At 56.2% G+C, this 27792-nt stretch overlaps 2 protein-coding genes across 6 annotated transcripts in view; one reads left to right on the top strand and one right to left on the bottom strand.

Moving 5' to 3' along the window:
• Nucleotides 1-43: 43 nt before the first annotated feature.
• Nucleotides 44-27674, top strand: CDK5RAP3 (CDK5 regulatory subunit associated protein 3). 4 transcript variants are annotated; one of them, XM_043503543.1, is made up of 14 exons: nt 44-166; nt 18205-18250; nt 18984-19115; nt 19616-19716; nt 20427-20475; nt 21081-21259; nt 22239-22375; nt 23327-23471; nt 24328-24456; nt 24862-24946; nt 25675-25763; nt 26206-26411; nt 26661-26832; nt 27398-27674. In XM_043503543.1, exons 1-14 carry the CDS (start codon nt 158-160, stop codon nt 27461-27463), a joined length of 1545 nt encoding a protein of 514 aa, XP_043359478.1. In that variant the 5' UTR covers nt 44-157; the 3' UTR covers nt 27464-27674. The 4 variants fall into 4 exon arrangements, with proteins under 4 accessions (XP_043359478.1, XP_043359477.1, XP_038241877.1 ...); XM_043503542.1 differs by lacking the exon at nt 44-166 and adding an exon at nt 13520-13630; XM_038385949.2 differs by lacking the exon at nt 44-166 and adding an exon at nt 16221-16383.
• Nucleotides 1913-27792, bottom strand: part of PRR15L (proline rich 15 like) — a 32603-nt gene continuing 6723 nt past the window's right edge. Inside the window, exons 2-5 of one of the 2 annotated variants that reach the window (XM_038385731.2) lie at nt 18260-18265; nt 14840-14844; nt 8182-8261; nt 1913-3457 (exon numbers count right to left, since the gene is read on the bottom strand). In XM_038385731.2, coding sequence (XP_038241659.1) covers nt 3109-3420 — 312 coding nt within the window. In that variant the 5' untranslated portion in view covers nt 3421-3457; nt 8182-8261; nt 14840-14844; nt 18260-18265 and the 3' untranslated portion in view covers nt 1913-3108. Of the gene's footprint in view, nt 3458-8181; nt 8262-8358; nt 8399-14839; nt 14845-18259; nt 18266-27792 lie in introns of those variants that run through there. The other variant, XM_043503547.1, reaches the window with a different exon arrangement.

Here is a 27792-nt window from a genome sequence, read left to right as displayed (position 1 = left end):
CCCCCTCCCTTGCAGCTTTTCCATTGTCAGTTTAGAGCCGCTGTACCTTGTATGTAGCTGATTGTAAGCTGGTTTGTCGGGCTGAGGACAGCTAGGGTAGCTGCAGTGAATCTGATGCCCAGGGAAATAGACCAGGATTTTCTACTCACAGTGACTAATGACAAAGGTGAGTAAATTCCCAGCATTCCCAGCCACCGTTGTTGGGCAGCAAGCTGCCACTTGCAGCTTGAATTTTGCTTTCAAATAGTGTTGCAAGTGCCCAGATGCTGCAGTATGGGCTGCTGTGTAATCAGATCTGCAGAGGCCTCCTGGCTTTCCTTCTCCATCCCCATAGGTCTTAGCCAATAGTTACATCCTTCTTCCTCTCCACCCACCTGTTCAAGGAGCCCTGGTTCTCACTGATCACTTGTCTTGGACAAAGAACACCTTGTGTGTCTGCAGAATTCTTCCTCTGTTTATTTTGGTAACAAACTATAAGGGTGGAGGCTGCTGGGGAAGACAATATGCCTGGGTTATCTAGGGGCTGTGTGTTTGTGGAGTGGTTAAATATTGGGGAAGGGGGCTGTCTGAATCAAAGCTGGTAGGATAATATGACCTTTATAATAACTAGAAGGTCACTACTTTCTTTCCTTTCAGCTTCAGGCTCAGCCACTCCCTGCTAAAAAACAGAAAATCTTTTTGAGCGTCCCTGTGAAACTATTTATGTTGATCACAATGATCAGGCAAGGAGGGGCCCAGTCTAATTCACTCGCCCTCCTGTCTTGGTTTGACTCCTGGCATCAGGCGATGCGGTGTTGGGGGGAAGTCCATGCTGGGCACTGGTAACATGAGAGGAAGTGACAGGGCTGTGTGTGTGTGAGTATGGCTTTGGCTGAAGTGGTATGTCTGAATGCATCCCGCTGAAGCGGTACTGGAACTGGAGAGCTCTGCACGAATGCACCCTCCTCTTAGAGCACTACCCCCATTTCTTTGAAGCTCCCCCAGTACGTCTGCGTGCGCGCTTCACCTCTATGGCCTCCATAGAGTCCTGAAGATAGCATTCCATAGACTCAATGGTGGCACCAGTTAGGCCCTGAAGACTCATTACGTACAGCTAGGTGCGGGGAGACACCACCTCCCTTAATTTAGAAACCGTATCACCTGCTCCTTGTCCAGTGTTGGAGAGTTAGGGTCCCTCTATCTTTTCAAGCAGAACAGGTTTCCATCTGGTCCAAGCCCTGGGGTGTTTTCATAAATCAGCCACTGACCTTCCTTTGTTTTCAGGTTTGTTTATTAACAAAGAACATTTACAAACACTTACAAAAGATGCCTCTTCAAAAAACAAATCAATTTCAGGCTCCGGCTTTGAGCCCTAACTACAAGCGTGTTTTGTCTCTTAAGGGTGCAAGGTGTTACCTTCCCCCTCTCCCCGCAAGCCACCGCAGCTGGCCTACACTGTGCGTATGGTGGCCAACCCTCAGTCTCCCCAGCACGGGGAACAGTTCAACTGCCCGCCCCCTGAATTAGTGACTGAACATGAAAAAAGCACCAGCCAGGAAGATCAAGGCTTCTAAAGTAGCAGCAGCAAAATGGCTCTTGGAAATTAAAAGGGCCATCAAACTTTTCCTTTTGTAACCCAGAGGGGGGAGAGAATTCTGCATTGTTGCATCAGGCTCTTCTGCCAGAAACAACATGAATTCAGCAACTGCTCCTATGCACAAAGTTCAGCAAAACATGCAGATTTTATGAGTGCAAAATGGCTTGATGAGTGAGTTATTAGAATCTCTGCTGCTAAAGTCCACCTGGGCTGCCAGCTATGTGTGGCTGGTAGCCACTCAGAGGCAGATGAATGCAGGGAAAGAAGTTAACAAATAACTTTGAATTTAAGTTACTGGGAACATTAGCGTGTCCTTGAGCGTGTTTTCACCTGTGCAGAAGGAAACGTCAAAGCAAGATTATGGTTCAAAAGCTGACTCGAAAGATGGCCCTTTCGTGCTCATAGCAGGAAACTGAGGCATAGCTAGAGGGAGAGCCTGGATTCTATTCCTGCCTTTCTCATTCCTGGTGCTCCTGTGCTAACCACTAGACCATCTGTCCTCTCTTAGAGAGTCACCTAGCAGACTTCAGCTGGTTTCTACATCAACCAGTGCCCAACAGTGAGTCAAAGAAAATAAGCTCTCAGGGCCGTAACCCCATTCCAAAGCCCCCAGACCCCCGACCTGACTGGCCGTAGTTTCTTCTATCAGTGGAATCTTCAGTTGTCTTACCCCCGTGCCCCCCCCCCCCCCCCGCTGGCTGGAAGAACAGATCTACTCAAGTGTTGCTCTGTAGTAGCTGAAGGCCAAGAGACGCTATTGCTACAGCTAAGGTTGGTTCTCCTTTAGCTCAACTGTCTGAGTGCTGCTATCCAGGACACAAGGATCCCGGGTCCTATTCCCAGTTCTGCCTTTAGTGGTGCAGTTCAGCTGGTGACTGCCTGTGGCCAAGTATTTCTCTTTCCCAGGCCAGGGAATCTCTGTGGTATTAAAAGATGCAACCCTGTTTCCCAGCCAGCCTTACGTTTACCTTTCCTGTGTCGGTGGGTGCGGACAGAGCTGAGGCTAGTTGCTGTGAAATCCCCCAGGGCAGAGCCAGGTGAAGTTTCTAGCCCTTCTCAGCCATCTTCTAGGTGCAGTGGTAGAATAACAGGGTGGATGAGAATCAGCTGGCTCCTCCCATCCCATGGCCCCCTGCAGCAGACGGCTGATTCTGAGCCCTTGGGCACTGCTGAGAGTGTTTGCAAGGGGCCTCTGAACTGCTGTGTTTGACTCCTCCCCACCTACAAGGCTTCAGAGCAAGATCTGGGTGCCTCCATCTCATGACAATCACCCAGTGGCATTTATTTTAAATATGATGATTGGTATTAAATTAAAAGTATTGAGTCCCTTCTCCTTCACGAGTGCACATCAGAACCGAGAGTCTTTGAAATCTACAGCGGGGCGGTCCCTGCCCCCTCGTTACTTCATTTGCGGAGAGAACAGAATTGACATCTAGGCTGGCTCTGAGTCGTGAAGGGTCCACGCGTGATGGCCTCAGGGCATTGGTTCCACCCTGCAGCGCTTTTCCCCCAAATGCCTGCTTTCCCCTGCCTCACTTCTCCTCCCGCTCGCCAGCGGTGAAGAGGTTGGGGTTTTCGGCCAGCGTAGATCGCACTTTCTTCTTCTCCTTGAAGCGCCCGGAGTTGGAGACCTTGACGTGTTTGCCTTTTGTGTTCTTATCCACGATCTTCTCCAGCCGGACATTGAATTCACTGTCGGCGCCACCGTCACTCCCCACCTCTGTCCGTGTGGCCTCCTGGTGGTTCTCGTTGGCATAGATGTCTGGGCTCTCGTACAGGACCTTGGGGGTGGATTTCTTCTTCCGCAGGAAGGTGAGCTTCCACCAGCTGTAGTTCTCTGCCATGGTGGTTTCTCCTCGCTGGTGGCAGAGGAGTGTGTCTCTAGAGAGAAGGCAGATAGGTTAGCAGACCCTTTTTCTAGGGTTTGCTGTTTGCCTGGACAATTGGATCAATTTTACACCATGCCCTCCCTTGGAATGTAGATGAGATCCCTAGATCTTCATCTCCAAAACCGCAGCTATGCTAAAGGAGAGCTCCTTCAGATGGCAGAGTAAGGACCGGTCCCTTTTCTACCCTGTGGGCTGATCATTAGAGGGCAGCATTGCTTGCGCACACAAGCCAATACATTACATTATCCATTCTGTGCCATCTGATTTGTCTCCACTTTTGCTTGTCCTCTTTCGTGGTCGTGGGTCAGCATGACCATCCCCCTGCTGGCTGAGATTCCCTTCAGAGCCCATTGCCCCCCAGGGAGAAGGCCATTCCCTTTCCCTCCCCTCCACAAAGACCAACGTTGCCAACATCAGAGGAGAAGCAGGAACGGAGCCTGGGTTTGGCAGGTGGCAGGGCACAGTGTTACCTGCTCGGCCACCGAGCATGGGCATTCCCCCTGTGGTTGCTTCTGAAGAAGCTGCTGCAGTGGTTGCTGTGAGGGAAACTCGGGGCTCAAAACTCAGCCAAGTCTCAGCAAGGCCTCGGCTGAGAGTCAGGTCAAAGGAGCAGCGGCCCCCGCAGCTGTCACTTTGTGGTGCTGGGTTTGCGGCCTCGACTCCCTGCATCGTGATGACGCAGCCTGGCGCAGAGAGCCTTCAGCGCACGCAGCGGGAGCTATTCATTTGCAAGATGCTAGGGCACTAGCTTTGGAGGCAAGAGGCCTGGGGGGGATTCTACTCCCGGCTGAGCTGCTGATCTGCGGTGGGACATTGGGCCATGTCACTATCCCTGTCTGTGCCTCTGGTCCCTCTGTATTGCTTGTCTGGTCTGCTTAAACATCAGAGCAGGGCCTCTCTTGCGATGTGTTTGCACAGTGCCTAGCACAATGGAGCCCTGATCTTGCCTGGGGCCTATAGTCACTATGGCATGTCAAAGAGCCGCCTCCAAACCATTTATTTTGCCCACGTCAGTCCACGTTCTCATTGCTACTTTTCTCCCCCTCTCTGCTCTGGCCAATTCTTTGCTACTCTCAGTTGTTGCATCCTGTCTTAATTTGACAGAAGATGGTGTGGGGCCATGGCCCATCTCTTATCCTGTCTTGCCACGCCTAAGCGTGCTCCCAGTAATCAGAAAAACCTGTTGAATAATCCTATTGAACTGGGCCATCTCTGGATTCTGTAGGCACTTTGTCCATATGAAAGACCCAGTCCTGAAGCCCCAAGGTAAAACTCACTCCGTGCCTTTGGAAACTTGGCCAGAGTAACGATGATCCATTTCCTGTTCATCCCTATTTTACAGATGAGGAAACTGAGTCATGGCAAAGTGACATACTCCAAGGGTAGAGCCAGAAATAGAGTCCAGGTCTCCTGACGCCCAGATCGGGTCCCATCAATGCTCTTGCCACTACTCCCTATAGTTTCAAGTCCTTGGTTTCCACCCTGCTTTTTTCCTGGACGGCAACAGCCTCCGGCATGATCCTGTCTGGGTGTTTGCTGAAGGCGTATCTCACCCTTTGATCGTTCCCTCCAGCTGTTTGTACAGAAACATTCAATCGCTCTGTAGCCAGGGTGGCAGCCAAGAGGGGGGAGGGGGAGGATGGTCAGTCCCTCATGGGGTGTCCTGTACAGGGCGCATCAGCCCTGCCTGACCTAAAGACACAGCAGAGCTCTTCCAGATATTCAGCAATCTACTGGAATGAGTTGGAAAAACCTAACATGGGCACAGCTGGGCAGCCTCCCCGGGTCGCTCTGTCCATTTGTGCAGCCAGGGAAGGGTAAGAAAAACTGGCCCACTCCGTGGAGAACTGGTCTCCCCTAATCTGTCCATAGCAGCCTAACTGCCAAGGAAGGTGTACAGCCTTGGGGTCATTAGCTGTCGAAAAGGCCTGTTCGATCACCAGGTCCATTCACCACTGCCCTACAGAACAGCACCCACCGATAGAGGCAGCTTGGTTTTAGGGGCTGTGGGCCAGAGTCACCCCACTGTAGAGCCACCGCCATTCTGTTGGCTTTGGCTCAGCTCACCTGGATTTGTCTTTACGTAACAGATAGAAACTTGGGCCTAGTCCCCAAAGGGTTAACCCTGGTGGGGTTCTGTTGGAAGCAGTGTGAATGATAGACTGGGCGTTTCAGGCGCCTGGCTCTGCAGGGGCACCTCTCCCATTCCAGTGTGAATGCCGGCCAGCTGGGGAGGTTATGTCACCGTTTGGGTATGTCGCCCCCCCCCCCCGTAGCATTGTCCCTATCCCAGCACAGAGCCCGATCGCTTCCCCTAGGCTCCTTTGCAGATTGCACTTGTTCACACCCTCAGCTCCAAGCTGGAGAGCAAGGGAGGGTGCTCTGTTGCCATCCCACTCTGGGGGAGAAGCTGCCTCGAGAACATCCCGTACAGAGCTGCTGGACACCCAATCATCCCTATATTGAGCCCTTACCCCCCACAGTGCTCTTTGTCTGTCTGGGCAGCCATATGCACAGACACTCTTGTGCGGACCTATATGCCCCTGTTGTGAATCCAGTGCACCCATACGTAGTGTGGCTGTACATCCGCCTGCAAACAGACCCATGCATACGCAGAGATCCCCAGGTAAGTGCAAACAGCGGCAGTCACAGAAGGACACGTACACAGGGGCGTGCGCACACACACCCACATGCACCACCATTCCCCATAAATATACAGGGAAAATCCCCATATCAGAAATGAGCCCAGTAGCCAAATCCCACTCAAAGTCACCCTGGCCCTGAAATCCAGTGGGTCTCTCTGGGGAAGTGGAACCCACGGTCATGTGCAGTGACCTCCTGTACTGAGAGAGGGAAGAGGACACAGGGAGTTGCCAGAGGATGTGGCCAGCAGTTCCCTGGGCTTCCCTGCTCAGCTGTCTTCTTGCCTCCTCCCTGAGCACAGCATACCTGAGACAGGCCTGAGCCCCCACAGGAGCTGTTAGCCATAGGGGCTCCATTTACCCTCTGCAGCCTTGTGACCAAGTGGCAGAGTTCCTGCAAGCTGGGCGGTTGGTGTTACATCAGCCGGGGGTGGGGGGGGGGGGGGAGATTTCAGCACAGGCAGGCTTCAGCGGTAGTGGGTGGCGAGGGCACATCCCGTGAGAAGTAGCAATAACCTTGGGCCAGGTCCATCAGATATTTCAGCAAGTTAAACATTTATAGCTTAGGCAGAATAGCAGAGCCCAGGCAGGGGTATATTGGGGGTGCGGGGGGTGCCAGTTCCTCATGCCTGATGGGGAAGGTTTCCAGTGTCGGAGATCTCTGCCCTCTCGATCCCCCCAATTACCCCTCCCCCCATATTTACTATCTCAGTGCCCTGAGTGGCCCATTTGCTCTGCAGATGGCACGAGAGACCCTTCTCCATGCAGCGCTTCCTGGGGCCCTGTGAGATGAGACTCCTCTCTCGCTGTTACCTACCCCCTAAACAACCCTCCAAAATTCCCACTGGCTGCTCCAAAACCTACCCAGCCCTACCCCAAGCAGGAGATTCCCATGGAAGGAGCTGCCGCGGCGCATCCCGCATGCAGTCGCTTTCCTATGTCAGTGACCCACAAGGGGGTGGGGGAGCCCCTTGCCATCTGTAGCTGGTGTTTGCATATGATGGGGGCAGCCCCAGTGTGGAGGAGGGCTGGTATAACCCTTCAGGGGCTTCAAATGGCCAGTATCTCTACACCCCTACCCCCTTAGCATTCGTTTGGCTACAGGCGTGCCAAGGATTAAGCTCATTTTGCATGGAACAAACTCAATGTCCCCCCCTCCATTGGCTCTTTAGAGCAGGTGCTGCTGTCATTAGTTCTGTCCCAGAGAGACTTCAGCAGTTCTAGTCAGGGATGAATTGGGCTAGTGGGTTATAGAAATCATAGAATCTCAGGGTTGGAAGGGACCTCAGGAGGTCATCTAGTCCCACCCCCTGCTCAAAGCAGGACCAATCCCCAATTTTTTGCCCCAGATCCCTAAATGGCCCCCTCAAGGATTGGACTCACAATTGAGCTGGGTTTAGCAGGCCAATGCTCAAACCACTGAGCTGTCCCTCCCTGCCCCGTTAGGCACCAGCTGTCTGTTCCACCTGGGAAGGCTGAACCTTTACCAAAAAAGCATCCCATGAAAGGTGCTGGGTTGATGGCCCTTGATAGCCACCGATCGGGGCTAGCTAGGGGAGTGGCAAGGTAACCATCCCCCAAAATGCCCCCCTCGGCATGTGCCTTCATCTCCAGGGCTAAGAAGAGTTGAGTCTCCCTGGCCCAATGACTCCTTGGCCTCCCTATTGAGATGGCAACAAACGAATGCCCCTAATGTGCTCCCCCCCCTTCGCCCCCATTCCCATGGATCCCAATCACACAGGAGCAGCTTTCAGTCACTGTCAGCCTGGGCTAGAGGTAACAGGCCCCACTTGAGGGGAAAGTGGGGGCCTGACTCTGACTCTGACTCCCCCACAAGCCATCCAGATCCCCCCTCGATCATGGTCAAACCTGCCACCTGAAGCTGTCTTCAGGCCCGATCCTCCCAGGGGCTGAGCGCCCTCAACTTCCCCAGAGCTGAAGGCGCTCAGCACCAGGTTGGCCGGTCCTCGGCAGTACTAATCCATGAAACATTCATGGAGGCACTGAGGCACGACGTCGGGGCTCAGGTTTCCCTCTCCTGCCCCCATCCCCCCAAACACCCGGGCCAACATACCTGCTTCGATTCAGCCCCTTGCTGGGTGTGTTCTGCTCCCCCAGGGAGCACTCAGGGCCAAGAGAGAGGGGACCGGGGGCAGAGTGAGGGGCTGCACTGCGCCTGGAGAGGGTGGGGACAGTGGCTGTCACATCTCAGGTGCATGCGGAGGCAGGTGCAGGGGTGCTGCTGCTTTACCTGTTGCTCCCTTTCGCTCTGTGTCAAGGTTAACCTGAGATCCAGCCACTCCTGCCTAAGTAAATAGTAACAGAGGCTGGGCCAGGGGAGCACTGAATATTCATGACAGGGGAAACCTGATCTGGGCAGCTGCTGCCACTGGCTTTCTACAAGCAGCTCAGGTTGCGCTCACCTGGGGCATGGGGAAAGGAAGGGGCAGGGGCTTCTCCAGCGTTGGGGTTGCCGGGGGAGGGTCTCTAGGTGGCCTGACACCCTGATGCTTGGGCAGCAAAGGGTTAAAGCGGCTGGTGCCGTTTGCCTAGCAGGATGTTGTACGTTCACTATTCTTGCCTTCTAGGGATTAGTCGAAACTAGACTCTGGCTAAACTGGTTGCTAGACCGGTTCCTCTTTCTGTGCATCTCTGCCTCGGTCCTTCCTCCATCTCTGCTTTCCTCTGCAGCCTGCCCCCTTCTTGGCACCCGCCCGCGCCAGGCCCAAGGCTTGAGCCTCATCGCTCTCCTGTTTCCCACCTCGCACTGCTGCCGTCTCAGCAAGGACAACATCAGAGTAATGGCCAGAGAGGAGGAGTATGGAATCCAGGGACTCAAACCCCTATAAGATCCTACTGTCACAGCCCCAGAGGCAGCAGTGCCCCATTGCAATTTGTTGCGTTATGGGTTAGGACGAGGCTAACACGTGAAGCTCCGGCAAGCAGAAATTGTATCTATCTGAAGGGCCATATGCTGTCCTCACTGCCCCATACTTCCCTTGTCTGCAATGGGGTTGCCCGGCTGTAGCTGATGGCAGAACGTGGTCTTTAAATCCTGCTGATCTGACCCGTTCCCCTTCACCCAAAGCTGAGCTTCTGCTTTTTGTACAAACAATCCTTCCAGGCAGCTCCAGGGAAGGAGTGAAATTGGGTCCAAAGCTGCCATGAATATCGCCCCTTTACCCCCCGGTGGATGGAACCAGCTCTTGGATCAGCTCTGGAGGGCATGAGGCCTGGTTAGTTTACTTCCAAGATAAGCAGCCCCGCCTAGCTCCTGGCAGGATTTCAAGACCACGAAGCTGAGCTCTCATTCATTCTTAGCTGCTTGGTACTAGCTATAATTTTAACAATACTAATGCTTAACAATATCCAGCTGTAGATCTCAAAGCACTCTCCAAAGGTGGGCCAAGATCCCATATCCCCATTTTGCACATGGGGAAACTGAGGCACAGAGAGGGAAGCGATTCCCCCAAGACCACACAGTGAGTCAGTGGCGGAACCAGGAAGGAATCCCAGACCTGACTCCCAAGTCAGCTTCCCCTTCCATTCACAGACCTGGTGACATAGGAACTGCTGCTGCAGCTCTGATCAGTGGTCTATCCAGGCTGATCTTCTCGGCTGGCCAGTGCTCTGAGGGTGCAGCCCCAGCTGTGCTATGCTATCCCAGGGAGAGAAGCGTCTTCCTGACCCCCGTCTGGCAATCACCTGTAATTGAAGGGTCAGTGGCTCTGCTTATTTTTATCCTAGCTGGTTTCCCTGTAGACATGATTCTTATCCGTCTGCACGTCCGATGCTCTTTTGAAGCACGCTCCACCGTTTGACTCATTAACATCCCGTCTATCTACCCATCCATCTATCCTGTGGCTGCCAGTTCAGTAGGTTAACTGTGTGTTGCATAAAATAGCGTTTCTGTTGGGCCATTTTATAGGTCAGCCGTTCTGTTTGCTCACTCTACAGCTCCTGAAGGCTACCGCTCAGGTTATGATGCATACAAGAGGCAGGGCAGGGCAGGGGTTAGAGCAGCGAAGGGGGAGTCAGGACTCCTGGGTTCTCTGCCACTGACTTGCTGAGGTGACTTGGCATGTCATTTCACCTCTGTGGACTAAATCTGAGACCTGTGTGTAAATCTAAGGAAAATGGCCTTTCCCATAGCGCTTGGCACAACCTTCAGCCCCTGATATTGTAGCTAGAAGGAGGTTGTGCCTAGCTATGCCTGCACTGAGAAGGCCCAGGGATGATAGTGCTTTGCCTGTCTCTGGCGCTACCCATATCAGGATCTTAAAGCCATGAATGAATTAGGCCTCGCTACTCCCCAGGAGATAAGGACATATCATTCTCCCGGTTTTGCAGAAGGGGAAACTGAGGCATAGAGAGGGGAACTGGGCTGTTTGAGATCATGCAGCGAATCAATGGCAGAACCGTGACAGGTTTCAGAGTAGCAGCCGTGTTAGTCTGTATTCGCAAAAAGAAAAGGAGTACTTGTGGCACCTTAGAGACTAACAAATTTATTAGAGCATAAGCTTTCGTGAGCTACAGCTCACTTGGAATCCAGGAGTCCTGAGTACCTGCTCTAGCTACTAGATGGCGCTGATTCCCAAGTTATATACAGGATGAAAGGGCAAGTTCCAAGAGGGTTTTACTCCTTTGCCAGGTACATTGGCCAAACCGGCCAATTTCTACGCGAAAGAATAAATGGACACAAATCTGACATCAGGAATCATAACATTCAAAAACCCGTAGGAGAACACTTCCGTCTCTCTGGTCACTCAATAACAGACCTCAAAGTAGCAATTCTTCAACAACAAAACTTCAAAACCAGACTCCAACGGGAAGCTGCAGAATTGGAATTAATTTGCGAATTAGATACCATCAGGTTAGGCCTGAATAAAGACTGGGAGTGGTTGGGTCATTACAAAACCTAAACTTAATTTCCCCTGTACTAATTTCTCCCTACTGTTGCTCACACCTTCTTGTCAACTGTCTGTAATGGCCCACTCTCTTACCACTTCAGAAGTTATTTCTCCTCCCTTGGTATCCTGCTGTTAATTGATTTATCTCATTAGACTGACGTAACACTTGGTAAAGCAACCCACATCCTTTCATGTATTTATACCTGCTCCTGTATCTTTTACTTCATACATCTGATGGAGTGGGTCCTAGCCACTTTTTTCTAGGGTTATACTGATTCTCTGATGGCCTTTGAAGGCTTCTGTGAGTGCTGCCTTCTAACCCTTCCCCAATGGGGCAGGGGTGGAAAAGGAAGACAGAGTCCTACGGCTGGGACTCTGGAACAAATGGGGCTGGAAACAGAGCAAGCCAGGAAACGTTCACATGCAGGGAATAAGCAAAAGAACCAAGATGGTGGAGCCAGTCCGACCGGGGTAGGGGCGGGTGTGGCCTTCGGGTTGGCCAGCCAGACCACACTCCTCTTCAGCGCAGCTGACATCCCGGGGGTGGGTTTGCCGGGACTCCGTGGTTCGTGGGGAGGCTGATCTGTTCCAGGTAAATCTTTGCTGGGATCCTTTGTGTTTCCATGCAGCAAGTGGAATTCAACCAAGGAATCTGAGGCGATTCCTTAGCCGGAGGCAATGGATGCTGTTCCTGCTGCCTGGGGGTACAGAGGAGGGTGATACTGAGTGGGGGTGTGGGGCAGGGGGGTGTTGAACAAACAACCCGAACAGAAAGAAAGAGCAGAGTGTGTTCGGGAAGCAACAGAAAGCACATTGACTCCATGCCAGTGGCTGGCCTGCCTGGGAAAACACAGATCTGTGCTGCGGTTTACTTTCGCCCCAAGGGGAACTTTTCACTGCTCTGTGGCCAGCAATGGTGTGGCTCTGAGCTCCTTGCCAAACTCCATGACTTGGGGGTGGACGCAGGCAACCCTATCTGCATTCCCCACCCCTACTCCAGACCGGAGCTGGGACTGGAAGCCGGGCATTGCTTGACAGAGGCATTGGTGAGACTATGGAACCAACTGTCCATCAGATCTCCCCCTTCTCTATGGGGGTCTCTTCTCCAGTGGGAGACGCCGCAGTCAGAGTCTGTGGGGTCTCCCCCATGAGTGGGAGTCTTCAGGGTGTCCTCTATCACCTCTTGGAGGACTGCCTGGTTTCAACTCCATCTCCAGGGAGCAGGCTCCGGTGGAAAATACCTGTGTCAGGGCCCTTCAGAGCAGCCACCATCCCTAGCTGCCCTTCCCAATAGCCCTCTCCATGCTGCTGGTGTCCAGTTGTCCCAGAGACTGTCACACCTCCCTCTCTGACAGGTGAAAGACCTCAGCCACCTGGGGGCTGAACACATGGTGCTGGGCAGATCGAAGGAGGGGGCTGCTTGGCCCCATTCATCACAGAAACAGATCCAATCGCAATCAACATCACTTCTGCATGAGTGTGGCAGTGACCAAGGGGTCAGCCCCAGCCCCAGGCTACAAACAGAGTCCGTGGAAACAACTTCTTGATGGATGCAAGCCTTATCTAGGAGCCAGGGGTTGTTTGTGTGTGTGTGCGTAGGTGAGGGGACACCTGGCTGTGCACACATGAGGGCCTGTATGTATATATAGCTCTATGTGGTGTGTATCTGGCATGTATAGCTCAGAGTGCGTGTGTGCTCTCTGTGTCTCCATGTGCAGGCATAGCCCAGCGGGCAGGGTGATTTGTTTGCCTTATTCCTGTTCAGTTTCCTACGTGCAATCTCCTGCAGCTGCCTTGTTTGACGGCTGAACCCTCGTTATTGCTAAAATTCAATCCGATCGAGCCACTCAGCAAGTAGCGACGTGGGCTGGAGCCACGCTGTGCTAGCCAGTCTAGCGCTGCTGTCAGGAAACATGCAGGGATGACAGATGGCACGTTGCTCCCGAGCCATTGGCCAAAAGCACAAAGCCTCTGTCATTCAGACACCCCAATGCTACCCCAGCTGACATTTTGGGGAGCCTTTCCATGGTTCCGATTCCAGTTCTGGGACCTTGGCCCCATTTTTTTCCTTTTTAAAGTCACTGGCTTAGTAAACTCTGGAATGATTCTTCGGCTTCTTTCCCAGCCTTTGGCTTCCCGAGATCCTGTTTTCATGCAAATGAATGAATATTAATTCAATACTAAATAATGACTATTAACAACAACATATATTCCCTTCCCTCTGAGGATCTTATTGTGCTTCACAATCGTTCGTGAATTCTGCCTCGGGACCTGGCCAGGCCCAGATGAAGACAGTAGGCACTCTAGCTCTGTGCCTAAGGGTTGCAGTTTCCTCAGTCAGGTGACTACATCTGAAACACTGCTTTCATTTTCAAAAGGAAGTAGGTCTCAACCTCTCGTGGCTGCAAGGGAAAGCTTGAAAATGTGAAGCAAACGGTGTCTGCCTGAGTCTGCAGAGAGCCTGGTGCAGCAGCTCTGAGAGCTGTGAACTGCCCCATTCATCGCGAAGGGGGGCAAATGTCAAGATCTGTTGTTCTGGGGGAAACCTGCCCACCCCACGAGGAATTTGCATGTGGCAAGAGTGGAAGAGTTCAGTGGGCCCAGCCCTGGGCGGTAGGTATCATAGGCTGGGGGAGGCTGTGCCTCCCCAAACAGCCAGGTGCTGCCCCACCCCTGCTCCACCCCAGGCCACTACCCCTTTGCTTTCCACTCGGCGCAGCACCACTAGTCCTCATGGCCCCAGCTTGGGTCTCGCCTGCGCCGCCCACCTTCCCGGTGCTCTGGGGCTAGGGGCACTAGTCTGGGGCGGGGGCCAGCAGCTGCGCTGGGAGGACCTCCGGGCTCTGACCGGGGGTATGTGTGTGTGTGAAAGGGGCAGGGCTGGGAGCTAGCCTCCCCCAACTGGCGGTTCACACGCCACCCATGTGCCCAGCACACCTATTCTTGATTCATGCCATTGCCTCCTTGCTGAGACTGCCAACATAGGGGCCAATTGGTGTCACGTGTAATAGGTGTTGAGGGACCTCTGGGCTGAGGCCCATCAAACTCATTTCACATAGATCAGATAACTTTAGGCTGGCTTTGAATCACGGACAAAGGTGAAAGGCTCTTTATCCTGTCACCAATCCCCAAGCTAGTCAGTTGCTCCCAATAAAGACATTCCAGGGTTAGAACTTCATTGGCAGATCCAAACCCTCTGAACCTTCACCCCACATCCTGTCTCATTCACTACATGCTTCGTAGAGAGACAACTTTTCCCTCCACCTGCCTCCATGAAGGTCATTACTCAGTGGCCAGTAGAAGCTCTTTAAGAAAACCAGCATCTATATAAATCCAGTCCCTAGTGCCCTCGCTCCACACTGGGCACAAAATATGGCTTCACGTTGCACTCATGTTGGCCACAAATTCATGCCCAGCGGTTTCAATACTCAGGATTCCTCCCAGAAAGCAGCCCAGGATGTCTGGGATTTAAGGTGGCTTTAAAGGCAGCCTTTAAAAAAAAAAATACACACAAGGAAACAATCTTTCCCCACGTTAACCCAGTGTATTTGCATGTGTTGGATTGGAAAGAGGAAAAAAGGTCTAAAACAGTATTTTTCAGGCCCTGCAAAAGGACAACAAGCAGCTGGTGACCTGCCCTGTACCAGCTATTATATCATGTGTGCCAAGCTTACACAATGTGACCAACTCTTGGGGGAGGCTAGCGGAAGCAAAACAAAATCAAGAAGGTGGCTGGCTCCCTGTTTACTGAGGACACCCACAAAAGTGCTGCTCAGAAGACGGGGGTAGGGGTTCTGCAGAAAATTTTGATTTTGTGATCATTGGGACTACACATTTACCCTAATCATGAGATCAATTGTAAAAAGTATATGAAAGTTCATAAGATGTTACAATAGCCTATAATAACAATTGTTGATGGAAAGTAGGTCAAGCTGTTTTTCAATGAGTGTAATGAACAGATGCAAGAGAACCAGACAGACTACATTAGTGCAAACAAAAAAGGCCACATTGATAATGATTCAAGGATTATGTTGAAATCTTGCTTGGTGAAGATAGAAGTGGAACCAGAAATTAATGAATGAAAATGGATGCGTCAGATATTGGGCCTAATTGGTGGACAAAATAAGGGGTGGGCTAGTCCACCCATCACTCCCTTTTTTGGTGCTTAAAGAAAAAGACTTTGGGGGGGAAAGGCAGAAGAACAGATGGAGGCCACTGGAGCAAGTTTCACCAGCATGGCTGCCACCCACAGTTTCCTAGGTCCCTGGGTCTTCATCCTCCTAATCTTAAGAGATGTCCTGACCAGACCAGGTCAGAGAGAGGGAGCTAGATAACATCACACATCTGCCTCCTCCAGTTAAATCCAAAATGCCACGTGGGATGAAATGGGATCGGACTGTAAAAACAGCCGCCCCAGCCCTTGTTAAGGTCTTTGCTTTTCTGCGAAAGGACAGAGACTTGGTGGGTGAGGTCATGTCTTTTACTGGACCAGTGTCTGACGGTGAGAAAGACGGTGAGATTTCTGAGCTCTTCTTCAGGAAGCTCGTCTCTCTCACCAACAGATGTTGGTCCAGGAAAAGATATTCCCTCACCCACCTTGTCTCACTACTATCGTGGGACCGACCCTGCATACATCCTAGCCATTGTCAGACAATGGGGCTTTTCCTTTCAAAAACCTCTCTGCAGCTCAAGGGACGTGCCTTACTCGGTCCTTTACGTTTCAAAGGCTTTCGCTGTTTTACCGTCTTTTCTGCCTCTTTAATGAAAGGCTAGGAGGGTTTTCAGGGCTGTCTTTGCTGTGACACTAGGCAGGCTGAGGTCTCTTCCCTGGACCTTGTTTAATGCTGTTGGACAGTGAGTGGGTGACGTTAACACCTTTGGCCCATGTATTCCAGCTAATTTAACCTATTGCTGCACCCTCTGCAGGGAGCTGAGGTCCCAGGGTGCCCTGGTGCTGCTGCCAGGCCAGCTGGGGGCTAGAGCTGGGTTCAATCACACACAGCACGTGGGGGTAACCTAACCCTGACTGCGCGTGCGTAGTAGAGCACATTTCCCCCCTCCCGTTTGCGCCTGCGATTACAGCTCGCTGGGGCCACCTGTCGGGCAGTTGTCGCCACTGTGCCCCTCCCAGCCACGTTCTAATTGGTCAAAGCGCCCCCCTCGCTCCAGCCAATCGGAGCGCTGGCACGTTGCGCTTTGCTTCCTCTGGATTGGGCGCGGTCCCCCCGTGCGCGCGTACGTCCTGATTGGCGGCGCCGGCCCGGGGCGCTGCCCGGTGATTGGCTGGGGCGGAGGGGGCGGAGTTTCCAAATTTCGGCCGGAGACAGGGACCAGCGGAAGGGAGCGACGCTGGAGGGGCCATGCAGGTGGGAGCGGCCCCCCCGGAGAGTGCTGCGGTTACCCCCCGAGCAGCCCCCCCCGCCGGACCGGCCCCCCCCGGAGAGCGTCCTCGCCCTCTTCCCCCCCCGCCGGACCGGCCCCCCCCCGGAGAGCGTCCTCTCCCCCCCGCCAGAGCGGCCCCCCCCGGAGAGCGTCCTCTCCCCCCCCGCCCGACCGGCCCCCCCCCGCAGCGTGTCCTCCCCCTCTCCCCCCCCGCCAGAGCGGCCCCCCCGGAGAGTGTCCTCGTCCTCTTCCCCCCCGCCAGAGCGGCCCCCCCGGAGAGTGTCCTCGCCCTCTCCCCCCCCCCGCCAGAGCGGCCCCCCCCGGAGAGTGTCCTCGCCCTCTCCCCCCCCCCGCCAGAGCGGCCCCCCCCGGAGAGTGTCCTCGCCCTCTCCCCCCCCGCCAGAGTGGCCCCCCCCGGAGAGTGTCCTCGCCCTCTCCCCCCCCGCCAGAGCGGCCCCCCCGGAGTGTGTCCTCGTCCTCTCCCCCCCCGCCAGAGCGGCCCCCCCGGAGAGTGTCCTCGTCCTCTCCCCCCCCGCCAGAGCGGCCCCCCCGGAGAGTGTCCTCGTCCTCTTCCCCCCCGCCAGAGCGGCCCCCCCGGAGAGTGTCCTCCCCGAGCAACCCCCTCCAGAGCAGCCCCCCCCGGAGAGTGTCCTCCCTGCCTCGCCAGAGCAGCCTCCCCCCACCAGAGCAACCCCCCCCGGAAAGTGTGTCTCCCTGCCCCTGCCAGAGCAGCGTGCCCCCCCCGCCCCCTTCCCTGGGAGTGCTGGTTGTCTTGGATTCGCGCTGTATACGTTTCTCTGAGGCCTGGTTTCTCAAGCTGGGGGTGGTGAGCAGGTGTCAGAGCTGCTCCCCTGCTCCCCTTCCCTTGATACCTGGAGGGGCTTCCACTGTGGAACAGATCGATGGAGGAGTGAAGAGCCCCATGGGGGGAAAGCTTGAGGAGCGCTGCTCTGATCTGTATGCCTGGTTGTTCACATGGCCCTCATCCCCCTAATATCTAAGGCCCAGATCCCCAGTAATATTTAGGTACCTAAGGGAGTTAGATGCCTAGATACCTAGGAGGCACTTAGGCCCACGTCCTTCAAAGAAACAATTGAGAAATAACTTCTCTCTGTTTTAATCCTGGAAGAGTCAAACCCAAACGCACTAAATTCTCTTAATCAGGCAGGTTACATTGATTCCGTGTGTGCATGTGTCTAGAGCTGTTGTAGGAGAGCTAAATCTTTGCATTTAGTTCTGAGCACCGTGAGATCCCTAGTCCTTTGGATCTCTTGTGGCAGGGAGTTCCCCAGTCTAGGCCCAACTGCTGTCTGAGTTCCATCTCCTGCACTAGGTCAACTGTTTTCAGAGTTCTGGTGGAAATCGCACTTACCCTCCTGCTGACTTTTGGTCTCCAAACAAAAACAGTTGCAAACATTCGGTGCAGTCGTGATAACGCATTTGTCATACACTGGCTGAGCATAACCTCACCTGTTGTCCCCAGACGTCCTTTGTCTGGCCAGGAAAGTAGAGCATCCAAGTCTGGATCAGCACCGCAAGAGACTAGACCTTTGCCTTCTGTTAGGACCTGGAACCCAAGGGCTGGGGAGCATCGTTTGCTAGGAGCTGGGGTAGCAGGAGAGTGTCAGAGATGGGCTTGGAGCAGGAAACGCTGGAAGATGGCAGATGCTAGGGGTGAGGGTGGGAAGGTGTGTTGGATGGGGAGGATTACAGGCCATGCACCGGCTTTTGTTACCTGTATTATCAAGCTTTGTTCATCCAGAAGATTCTCCCTGTTTATTGCAATGTATGTCTCTCTTCGCCAGGACTATCAGAATTTGCCGATTGACATCCAGACAAGCAAGCTGCTAGGTAGGATACTAGCTCCTGTCTCTGGCTGGAGAGGGAGGGCATTGTGGTGTATGTTTTTATACACCGGGAGAGAGGCACATGGTGGAGACGTGAGGGGTTAGGTGGGCCAGAGAACTGGCTGTCAGCACGCGCACAAGTTTCCTTCCACTGTGAAGCTCGTGTCCTCCTCATTCCCAATTCCTGCTGAAATCAGAAGAATTTGTCCTCATTTCTCCCACTGGGGTGAAACCCTGGAGGAAGCGGAGCAGAGTTGCCCCTGTCAGCACAGGTCTTGTATAGATTAGTGGGGTCAGCATATGGGTGGGGTGCTGGCTTGCCAGTCCTGGCGACTGGAGTCCTCCCTTAATCCCCCGAACAGGCCAGGTGCAGATCCCCTAGCACACTGACGTGCCTCCTCCCTGCTCAGGGAAGTAAGAGAGAAGTTAGTTCATTCTTCATCTCTCTCTGCTGAGACAGGCAGCAAGGAGTGGGGGGGAGCTTGTGGTGCAGCTCCCCCGGAGACCCTCCAGCTCAGAGAGGCTACTGAACAGCCGCCAGAGGGTGACGATGGCTTCTAGTCACTACCCATTTTGACCGCGTTTGCAGCAGCTGCCTAGAGGTGAGGGACTTCTGTCCCTGAGCCAATGACCGGAAACCCCCCCCCAGCAGTGTCCTCCCTCTGCTGTCTCCCGGCTGCTCCTCGCTCCCGCTGGTGGACACCGAGGTGTTTAACGTCCGTGTGTCCCTGCTACAGACTGGCTGGTGGACAGGAGACACTGCAACCTGAAATGGCAGAGCCACGTGCTGACTATCCGGGAGAAGATCAACGTGGCCATTCAGGACATGCCGGAGAGCGAGGAGATCAAGCAGCTGCTCTCGGGATCCTGTGAGTGGAGCTGGGTGGGGGGGAGAATCTCCCTGACGCAGGCTTGGGTGCCAGCATCTGAAGCAGAGTTGGTGGGACCCATTAATGCAGGGGATTTGCCACGAAGGCTGTTGACGTCCGTGGGGCCTGGTCAGTTGCTTGGCATTCTGTGGCCTCACTAGCAGTTCGCTGCTGCAATCGAGGGTCGTGAGCGTGTCCGTCCTGGGGCTGAGGTGCTTGTGTCCCCCCCTCCCTGCCTCCAGTCATCTCTTGCATGCACTAGGCCCATTGCAGATGCCAGAGGAATCCAGCGCCAAGGGCTTCGGGTATTACAAACGTCCCTGTTTAGAAAGGAGACAGAAGCCAGTGACGTGTGCCCCCTTGCCCTGTTGCTGCCCCAGCGTACAGTGCCAAGGGCTCAGCAAACCTGGGCTCCTCGCCCTTTCCCCCCCTTCCAGCCCTGAGTGACCGTGTATCGCATCCCGTCTGCTGCCGTCCCAGCTCTCTCTGCCTCATTGCAGATATTCACTATTTTCACTGCCTGAGGATTGTGGAAATTCTCAAAGGGACCGAGGCCTCCACTAAAAACATCTTTGGTCGCTACTCTTCCCAGCGTATGAAGGTGAGCAGCCCGTGGAGTTGGACTTGTCCAAGAATTTGCCAAGCTGGTTCCACTTTCAAGCAAGTCAGGCTGGGCTGGGCTGTTAGCAGGATGCATGGAGCCAACGTCTCTAGGGTGCCGATTCGAATCCAGCCTGAGTCAACAGCAATTAGAAGCCGTTCCTCTCTGGGGCCTGTACAGCAGCCCCTATGTGAAACGAGTAACAATAATCCCTAGCTCTTATCTAGTGCTCTCCATCAATGTCATCATCTCCATTGTACAGATGGGGAAACTGAGGCACAGAGCGGGGAAGTGATTTGCCCCAGCTCATTCAGCAGGCCTGTGGCAGAGCCAGGATTAGAACCCAAGTCTCCTGAGGCTGAGTTAGGTGCTGTATCCACTAAGCCACCCAGATGGGTGGATGCCATCAGTTCAGTGCCTGTGTTAGAGGGTACCTGGCACACAGCCCACCACCTCAGCTGAAAGGCCCTGGAGTGACTGCGCCATTGAGCCACGGGTCTGCGGGAAGCTTGTGCTGCCGTTGCCTGATTGGCTGTGGGCACCTTTCCCTCACACTGAATTCCCCCTTTGTCACCAAGTGTGGCCGCGTGCCCTGCCCCTGTTTGTTCTTTGACTCTCACGCTGCACGGGCTGGCGCTCAGGGGCTTTGTGCTTCTCCAGCTGCATTTGGCATCATCTTAGCCTCTCCCTTTCTCTGCTCTTCGTTCCAGGACTGGCAGGAGATCCTGTCCCTGTATGAAAAGGAAAACACCTACCTAGGTAAGGCAGCCTCACCTCACCGCATTGAGACACAGAGGTGTTTAGCAAGGGGCAGCCGCCTGCTTCTTCCTGCCAGAGCTCTGGGTGTGATTTGCTGGGGATGGCATCTGCCTGGCGTGAGCTCACCTGTACTCCCAGCTCTCACGTGCTGAGCCAGGTCCCTGCGTCCCGTCCCATCCCCACTTCCCTCAGCCTTTTGCAGCCTGTATAAAGAGTCATTCACCCAGAGCCGTGTGAGGGCAGGGAGCGCAGAAGCCGTTCTGCACCGGCGGCACTAACCATCTCAGCAGTGTCAGAACTAAGGCACATTGGCAGGGATGGCGGGGATGTGGCAGCGGTGGCGTGAGCACTGTGCCCATTCTGGCATAGAAGCCTTCGCTCTCCTGGCCCACTGCTCAGCACTGGAATTGCATGTCCTTAAAGTGAGTGGTGGGGCTGGAGCGAATGGGTCAACGCTAGGAGAGAGAATCCTCCTGCGGCCTTGGCTTAGGGACTGTTCGGCCCCGTAGCCTGGGCGCCTGCCAGCGCTTGGCCTGGCTTTCCAGGTAGGAAAGGTCGGTGCCCCACGCGTCTCCTCTCCTGTCTGTCCCTTCCCCCCACTACAGTGGAACTCGCCAGTCTTCTCCTGCGCAACATCAGCTACGAGATCCCGTCCCTGAAGAAGCAGATCAGCAAGTGCCAGCAGCTGCAGCAGGAGTACAGCCGCAAGGAGGAGGAGTGCCAGCTGGGGGCCGCCGAGATGCGGGAGCGCTTCTACGCCTCCTGCAAGCAGTATGGCATCACCGTGAGTCCCTCGCTGGGCCCGGGAGGGCCGGGCCTGCTCAGAGAGCCTGGACGCTGCCTTAGCCCTGCACAGCACTTGCTGTGTGTCCCCCTGTGCCCAGGAGGGGCCAGGCCTGCTCAGAGAGCGTGGGCAATGCCTTAGCCCTGCACAGCGCACGCCACATGCCTCTCTGTGCCCAGGGTGGGCTGGGCCTCTCCTTTCCGAGAGGGTCCCAGCTCCTGCCACCTCTCCCCATCGCTTAGATCCCTGGGCCTTCAGTGCCCTCTCCAGTGACCCACCCCCGCGGTATTGGACCGCTCTCAGCACTGCACAGTCATTCCCACCAGTGCCCTGAACAGCCCTGCCCCTGGCTCTTCCTCACCTGCCTGTTACCAATGGCTCATCCCAGGAACCTCCCCGTTTCCAAACCTCCGGGCCTCGCCAGGACCCTGGGCATGCCTTCCCCGCACCGCTGGCAGGCTGTCTGAGCAGCCGAGGGCCAGATGTGCCTGTCCTAGGGGGACACCTGCATTGGAAAGTACCTCTTCCACCCCCACCCCCAGTATTGAGCTGGCTCCTTGCGCCCAGGCTGCTAGTGCCAGGTTTGTGCCCGGGGGACTGCACGTGCTGCCACTGCTCACCCCTGCAGATCCACTGGGCTCCGGTTCCTCTGCTTCTCGTCAGCTGCCCCACCTGCTGCTTCAGCACCACGTGCTGACATGACAATCGGATCCACTCGCTCCTGCCTGTTCTGTGCTCCAGCAGCTGAGCAACTTCCCCGGGGGCTGTCCCTGGCAACTCCACCCCAGCTCCCCCTGGCTCTGTTGGTGGTCTCCTGGCCTTAGGCCAGCTTGCGTTCCAGCATTCTCTAGGGCTCCTTCCTCCACCCATTGCCCTTTGCTGGATCAAATGCTCCATCCCCGCAGCCTGGCAGCCCAAGCTAGCCCCTGAGTCCCCGGGTCCCTGCTCTAATGCACCGCTGCTCGTTTTCACTGGGCAGGGCGATAACGTGCGGCGGGAGCTGCTGGCCTTGGTGAAGGACCTGCCGGCGCTGCTGACTGAGATCGGGGCCGGGGCCCGGGTGCTCTCGGAAGCCATCGATTCATACCAGGCCTGTGTGCAGTTCGTGTGTGAGAGGTAACCAGACACCGGCACTGGGAACTTCAAGCAGAGCGAGGGGGGAGGCAGACTGGTCCCTCTCCTCTCTCCCAATTCGAACAGGTGTTGATCCTCTGCGCTGAGACTCCCTGTGCTCCGGAACTCGAATCCAGAGGTGTTAACGCTGCTGGGCTGGGTCGCCCCCGGTCCGGGCATGTTAGGGGGCGGGCAGGCCAGATGTGCGGAGCCTCTGAGAGGGAGGGGGATGCTGGGGCTTCCTTCTGCTCCAGGGTGTCTCTTTCCTCCCTCCCCCGTCCTGCCGGTACGTGGTTTCTGGAGATCTAAACCCGCCGGCTCTGGTTTCACACCCACCTTTGCTGCTCAGTTTCCCAGCTGAGATCTGCCCTTGGAATTTGCTGATTGTGGAAGCCCTGGGCTTTTCCTGGCTGTTTTGGGCCCATCTTTAAATACCCCCGTTCCAGACAGAGCACTGCTGGGCTCAGTCCCAGACCTTCTCAGCAGGAGTGAGCTGCCTGGTTTGCTGGCTCCTCGGTGACTCTCCGAGCTTCCCCATCCCTCCTTGGCTGGGAGGATCAGAGACCGCAGTAAGCCTGCTTTAAATCCAAATAAGGTTGCTGTGACTGCAAGGAGAAAGGTGGCTGTAAATTGCCTTCCCCGGGCTCTATGTTCCCCCTCTCTGAGCCGCCCACGTCCAGCCGGTGGCAGTGCTGGGAGAAGGGGTCGTTATCTCAGTGCCAGAGAGTCGAGCGGGGGTCCTTGTTGCTGCTCCTGGCAGCCGCTGTCAGGGAGATTCCCCGCTCAGAGCTGAGCCGAGGCCCTCCCAGCTGATGCAGACCCCCAGCCTGCTCCCCCGGAGCCCTGTGGCACTGTGTGCATCGATGCAGCTGGCAGGAGCAGAACCGGGGGAGGCAGAAGGGCTCCCAGTGCCCGGCTGCCATGACGCCGCCCCGGCCCTGTCGTGTGTTCCAGCTCCCCGGAGCGGGTGGTGCCCCTGCTGCGACATGTGCAGGAGCGCGGGAACACGACCGTCTACGAGTGGAGGAGGGGGGTGGAGCCCACCACGGTGGAGCCCCCACAGGTGGAGGAGGTGCCCGAAAAGCAGGACGAGGAGGCGGTAGGTGCCGGCCGGGCTGCCATCGAATGGAAGAGACTATGGCCCGAGGGGGGTTGCTAAGCAGGTGGGCCCGAGTCTAAATGCCCAGGTTGCCTTGCATGGTACAGAGGCAGCGGGGCAGGCCCAGTGAATTGACCCAAACTCAACCCAGTCTTTCCTGATTGGCTTATTCTCATTCCCAACCAGGCCGACTCAGCCCTGCATCTTCCCCAGGGAGAGAAGTTGAGTCCCCAGAGTTCACTGGCAGGCAGAGACCTGAGAAAACCAGGTCCTCTCTGCTCTGCATGGAGCTCACAGGTCCCGTGGTTTGCTCTGGGGTTTGCTCCTGGGTCCTTGGCCAGAATGTTCCTTCCCCTCCATGCTATAGACTGCGCTGGGCGCTGGTTCCACCCCAGAGGTGGCTGCGTTTCTTTGCTGGGGGAAGGAATCCCTAGCGCTTGGGGGTCCTTCAGTGCAGTGTAAACATACAGGATCACCCTCCTCCCTGCGCTTTCCAGCGCTGCCTGGTCATGCCGAGGTACCACAAGAACCGGTGGCTCTTCCGGGACTTCTGGCATGATTTCCAGCCTCCCGGAGAGCACCTGAAACAAGCTTCTGAGGGTCACCCCTGGCTTGTGTGAAGGGGACGCTGGTCTCCCAGGCGCTTAGGCAGCATCTTCCAGAGCGAGCCGGGGAAGCGCCTGGGGATCCAGAGCAGCGAGAGGAGAGGTGTCTCCATGGGCCAAGGAGATCAGCCCAGCCTGGAGCTGCCAGCTAGAGACAGCACAAGGGCAGTCAGCCCCATGCTCCAGGCTCTCCAAGCCTGATGCCGATTAGAGCTCCTCTCTCGGGGGGTGTCTTGCTCTTCTCATTGCAGATCGATTGGGGGGACTTAGGGGTGGAGTCCACACCTGCCCCCGTGGGGGTTGATTACAGCATCTCCGGTGAAGACGGAACCCAGGTCGAGGAGGTGAACTGGGGGATCTCACTGGAACCCGACCCACAGGTGAGTGTGAGCTGTACCCCTCTTCCCCCTGCTGAGCAGCCACCGGCTGGGCAGCTACTCACCCCATGGGGTCACAGCTGTGCCGCACAGTCCAGGCTGGATCCGGTCTAGCTGGGACCCTGGGGGAAGGCATAAACTGTGGAGGCAATGTGGCCTAGTGGCTAGAGCACTGGACTGGGACTCAGACCTGGGTTCCATTTCCAGTGCTGCCACTGGCCCCGCTGAGTGAGTGCCTGCCCCATGGCTTAGTTTCCCCATCTGTAAAATGGGGATGATCCTATGTAAAGTGCTAGCTCTTGACTGCTTCTCTCTCAAGGCAAGGGCAGCTCAGGGCTCCCATCCTGGGGGCGGCGCTATGGGGCAGAGCGCCTGTTCTTACAGGAGGTTGCGTTTGACTCGCTGCAGGGAGCCGGCACTGACGGGATAGACTGGGGAGACGGGAGTGGCGGTGACCCGGTGCAGATCACGGTGCTGGAGGCTGGCATCCAGGGTAAGGTTCTCGTTCTCTGCCTCTCAGCAGCCCCGGGGCAGCTGGCAGTGTCGGGGCAGTCGAGCACGGTGGGGTGGGCGGCTGGTATGGAGATGGGGCGGGAAACGTACTCGGGAACCGTGCCGCTGGGATCGTAACCTCTGCCACCCTCCAGTGCCTGTCTGTGGCCTTCTCCTTCCCAGTCTCTAACCTGAGCCGATATTGGCCTCAGAGACTCTGTCACACTGGGGTGCCGGCTGACTCCCTGGCAGAGCTGGGGGGTGTTGGTGGGGGGAATTTTGCTCGGAAGGGACAGGGCGGTGGGGGCTGAGGTTCCCAAATGCGTGGAGCCAACAGAGCTCTTCCAGGGGTGGGGGAAGGGAGTCAGGCCCCTGGCACGGCCAGCGGGGCACACCTGGCACCAGAATGAAAATCAGGCAGCCACTAGAGGGTGCCAGGGGATGGCACTTCCTGCCTCAGGCAGTGGGTTCGCGTTGGCTTTAAATGCAGGATGCTGCCAGGTCTGGAAGGAGGCCGGCTGCTCCCCCGGGGGCTTGGGCAGGGTGGCTGGGCCCAGCGCTGTGCTCACCCAGTTGGCCTTGCTGGGCGGCTGCCCCAGGAAAGCATGTGGGGCTGTGTGGTGAGAGGCAGAGACTTGAGGCGATCTGGTGCCCGGTGGGGAGCCCGCCCAGACCCTCCGCAGCTGCTCAGTGAGGTCTCCCCCTGCCCTGTGTGCTTCTCCTGTTCAGTCCCAGATGGAGTTGCCCGAGGGCCTGATGCTCTGACCCTCCTGGAGAACCCGGAGACCCGGAGCCAGTTCATCGACGAGCTGATGGAGGTATCCTGGGACAGGGCTTAGCACACACTAAGGAATTAAGGAGAAGTGGGGTATGTTGCTATCCCCCTCATACACCTGAGGAAACTGAGTCACGGAGCAGCCTAAGACATACTGCCTTAATGACAAAGCCTGGAATAGAACCCAGGAGTCCTGAGTTCCAGACCCCCTTCTTCTGACGGTTGGACCCCCAGAGCTGGGAACAGAACCCAGCGATCCAAACTCCTGGTCATTTCCTGGGAGCTCTGCCCTGAACCCGCGTCCAAAGGATTTCTGCCTCTCTAGTGAGGGCTGAGCTGGCTCATGGGAGGGAAGGGGCCCTGTGTCCGGGCCTCCTGGGCTGCGGGAACTCTGTGTTCTCCAAGGGGTTTTAAAGGGCCATGCTCCGCGTACGGCGGGGTGTCCACGCCTGCTCCCCACTCTCCGCCTCCCCTTCCCTCCCCAGCTAGAGACCTTCCTGTCCCAGCGCATCGAGGAAATGAGCGAAGAGGCCGACGTGGTGTCAGTGAGCCAGTTCCAGCTGGCCCCGCCCATCCTGCAGGGCCAGACCGCAGAGACGGTGGGCACCATGGCGTCGGCTGTCCAGGAGCTGATTGGCCGGCTGATCAACCTGCAGATGCAGCACCTGTTCCTGATCCTGGCCTCCCCAAGGTGCGTGGGGGCCCCCTCCTCTCTCCCAGCCTGCTCTGTAGGGGGGCGAGCCCATTCTTTCCTGTGGGGGTGGGAAGGTTTGTCCTCAAGGGAGGGGACCCTAGGGTCGGGGGGACAGAGTGAATTGACGGAGCTAGCTCTGGGGTAGCCTTTGCAGAGGCAGCCCCTTGGGGTGGGAGCGGGGGGACGGTGGTCTTGGTGGCATTGAAGGGGAGGGTGTTGATGGCACACCTGGGTCTCGTGGGGCAGGTACGTGGACCGTGTGAGCGAGCTCCTGCGCCAGAAGCTGAAGCAGGCGGAGCTGCTGGTGCTGAAGAAGGAGCTCACGGCGCAGAAGAGGCAGGAGGCGCTGGAGGAGCAGGGTGTCCTTGAGCCCAAACTCGACCTGCTGGTGCAGAAAACCAAGGAGCTGCAGAAACTAGTAAGAAATGGGGAAGGGCCCCTGGCCTTGGGACACGGGGCCGCTGGTGCGATCTCGCCCCTGTGAGGCGGGGCCCCCGAGTCAGATCTCACCCGTGCGGTGCCCCCCGCCCATGACGCGGGGCCCACAAGTCAGATCTTACCCACGCGGCGCCCCTCCCCCCCATGGCAAGGGGCCCCCCTAGTCAGATCTCACCTGTGCAGCACCCCCTGCCCCCCCCGATGAGGCAGGGCTCCCAAGTCAGATCTGAACCACACGGCGCCCCCCTCTCTGTGACGCTGGGCCCCAGTCAGATCTCACCCTCACAGTGCCCCCTCCCTGTGACGCAGGGGTCCCGAATCAGATGCTGCCCACATGGCGCCCCCTTTCTTTCCCATGTAGCCGCAGGCCCCTGTGTTTGATTTCATGCATGACCGCTCCCAGCCTGTATAACTCAGGCTTCGTTGTCCTGAGTACTTCCTCCCTCTCCATGGAATCCCTGCCCCCCCCCACCAGTCATCCTTGGGGGGCTGCCCTCTTCCCCAGTAACCCCACCCTGGGCCTGAACCTGTGCCCTGTCTTTCAGATTGAAGCAGACATTTCCAAACGGTACAGCGGGCGCCCTGTGAATCTGATGGGCACCTCCCTGTGACCCCCCCACGGTGATGCAGCCCCCTACGGAGCCGGGGTCCCCCGAAGGGGCCGGACAGGGGAGGCTTCCCCGGAGCTCTCCTAATCAGGACTTGCTCACGGTGAAAGGAGCAGACGTGTACGGGGGGAAGGCTGCTAACTGCGGCTTTTGCCCTTTCCAGGGACTCCAGGCAGCCAGGAGGGAATTGTTCAATCAAGCGGGGGAAGCTCCACCCCCAGCCTGCTCCTCATGTGAATTCACACCCCGATTCCTCTGGCCCAGCCTGCAGTGTCTCTCACTGGGACGCTGGCCCCTCCCCCTGCACGGGGCAAAGACCCCTCCCTTGTATG

The sequence above is a fragment of the Dermochelys coriacea genome, chromosome 27, assembly GCF_009764565.3.
Source record: "Dermochelys coriacea isolate rDerCor1 chromosome 27, rDerCor1.pri.v4, whole genome shotgun sequence".
NCBI lineage: Eukaryota > Metazoa > Chordata > Testudines > Dermochelyidae > Dermochelys > Dermochelys coriacea.
Note: the sequence above shows the minus strand (reverse complement) of the source record. Positions and strands in the feature narration are given on the sequence as shown.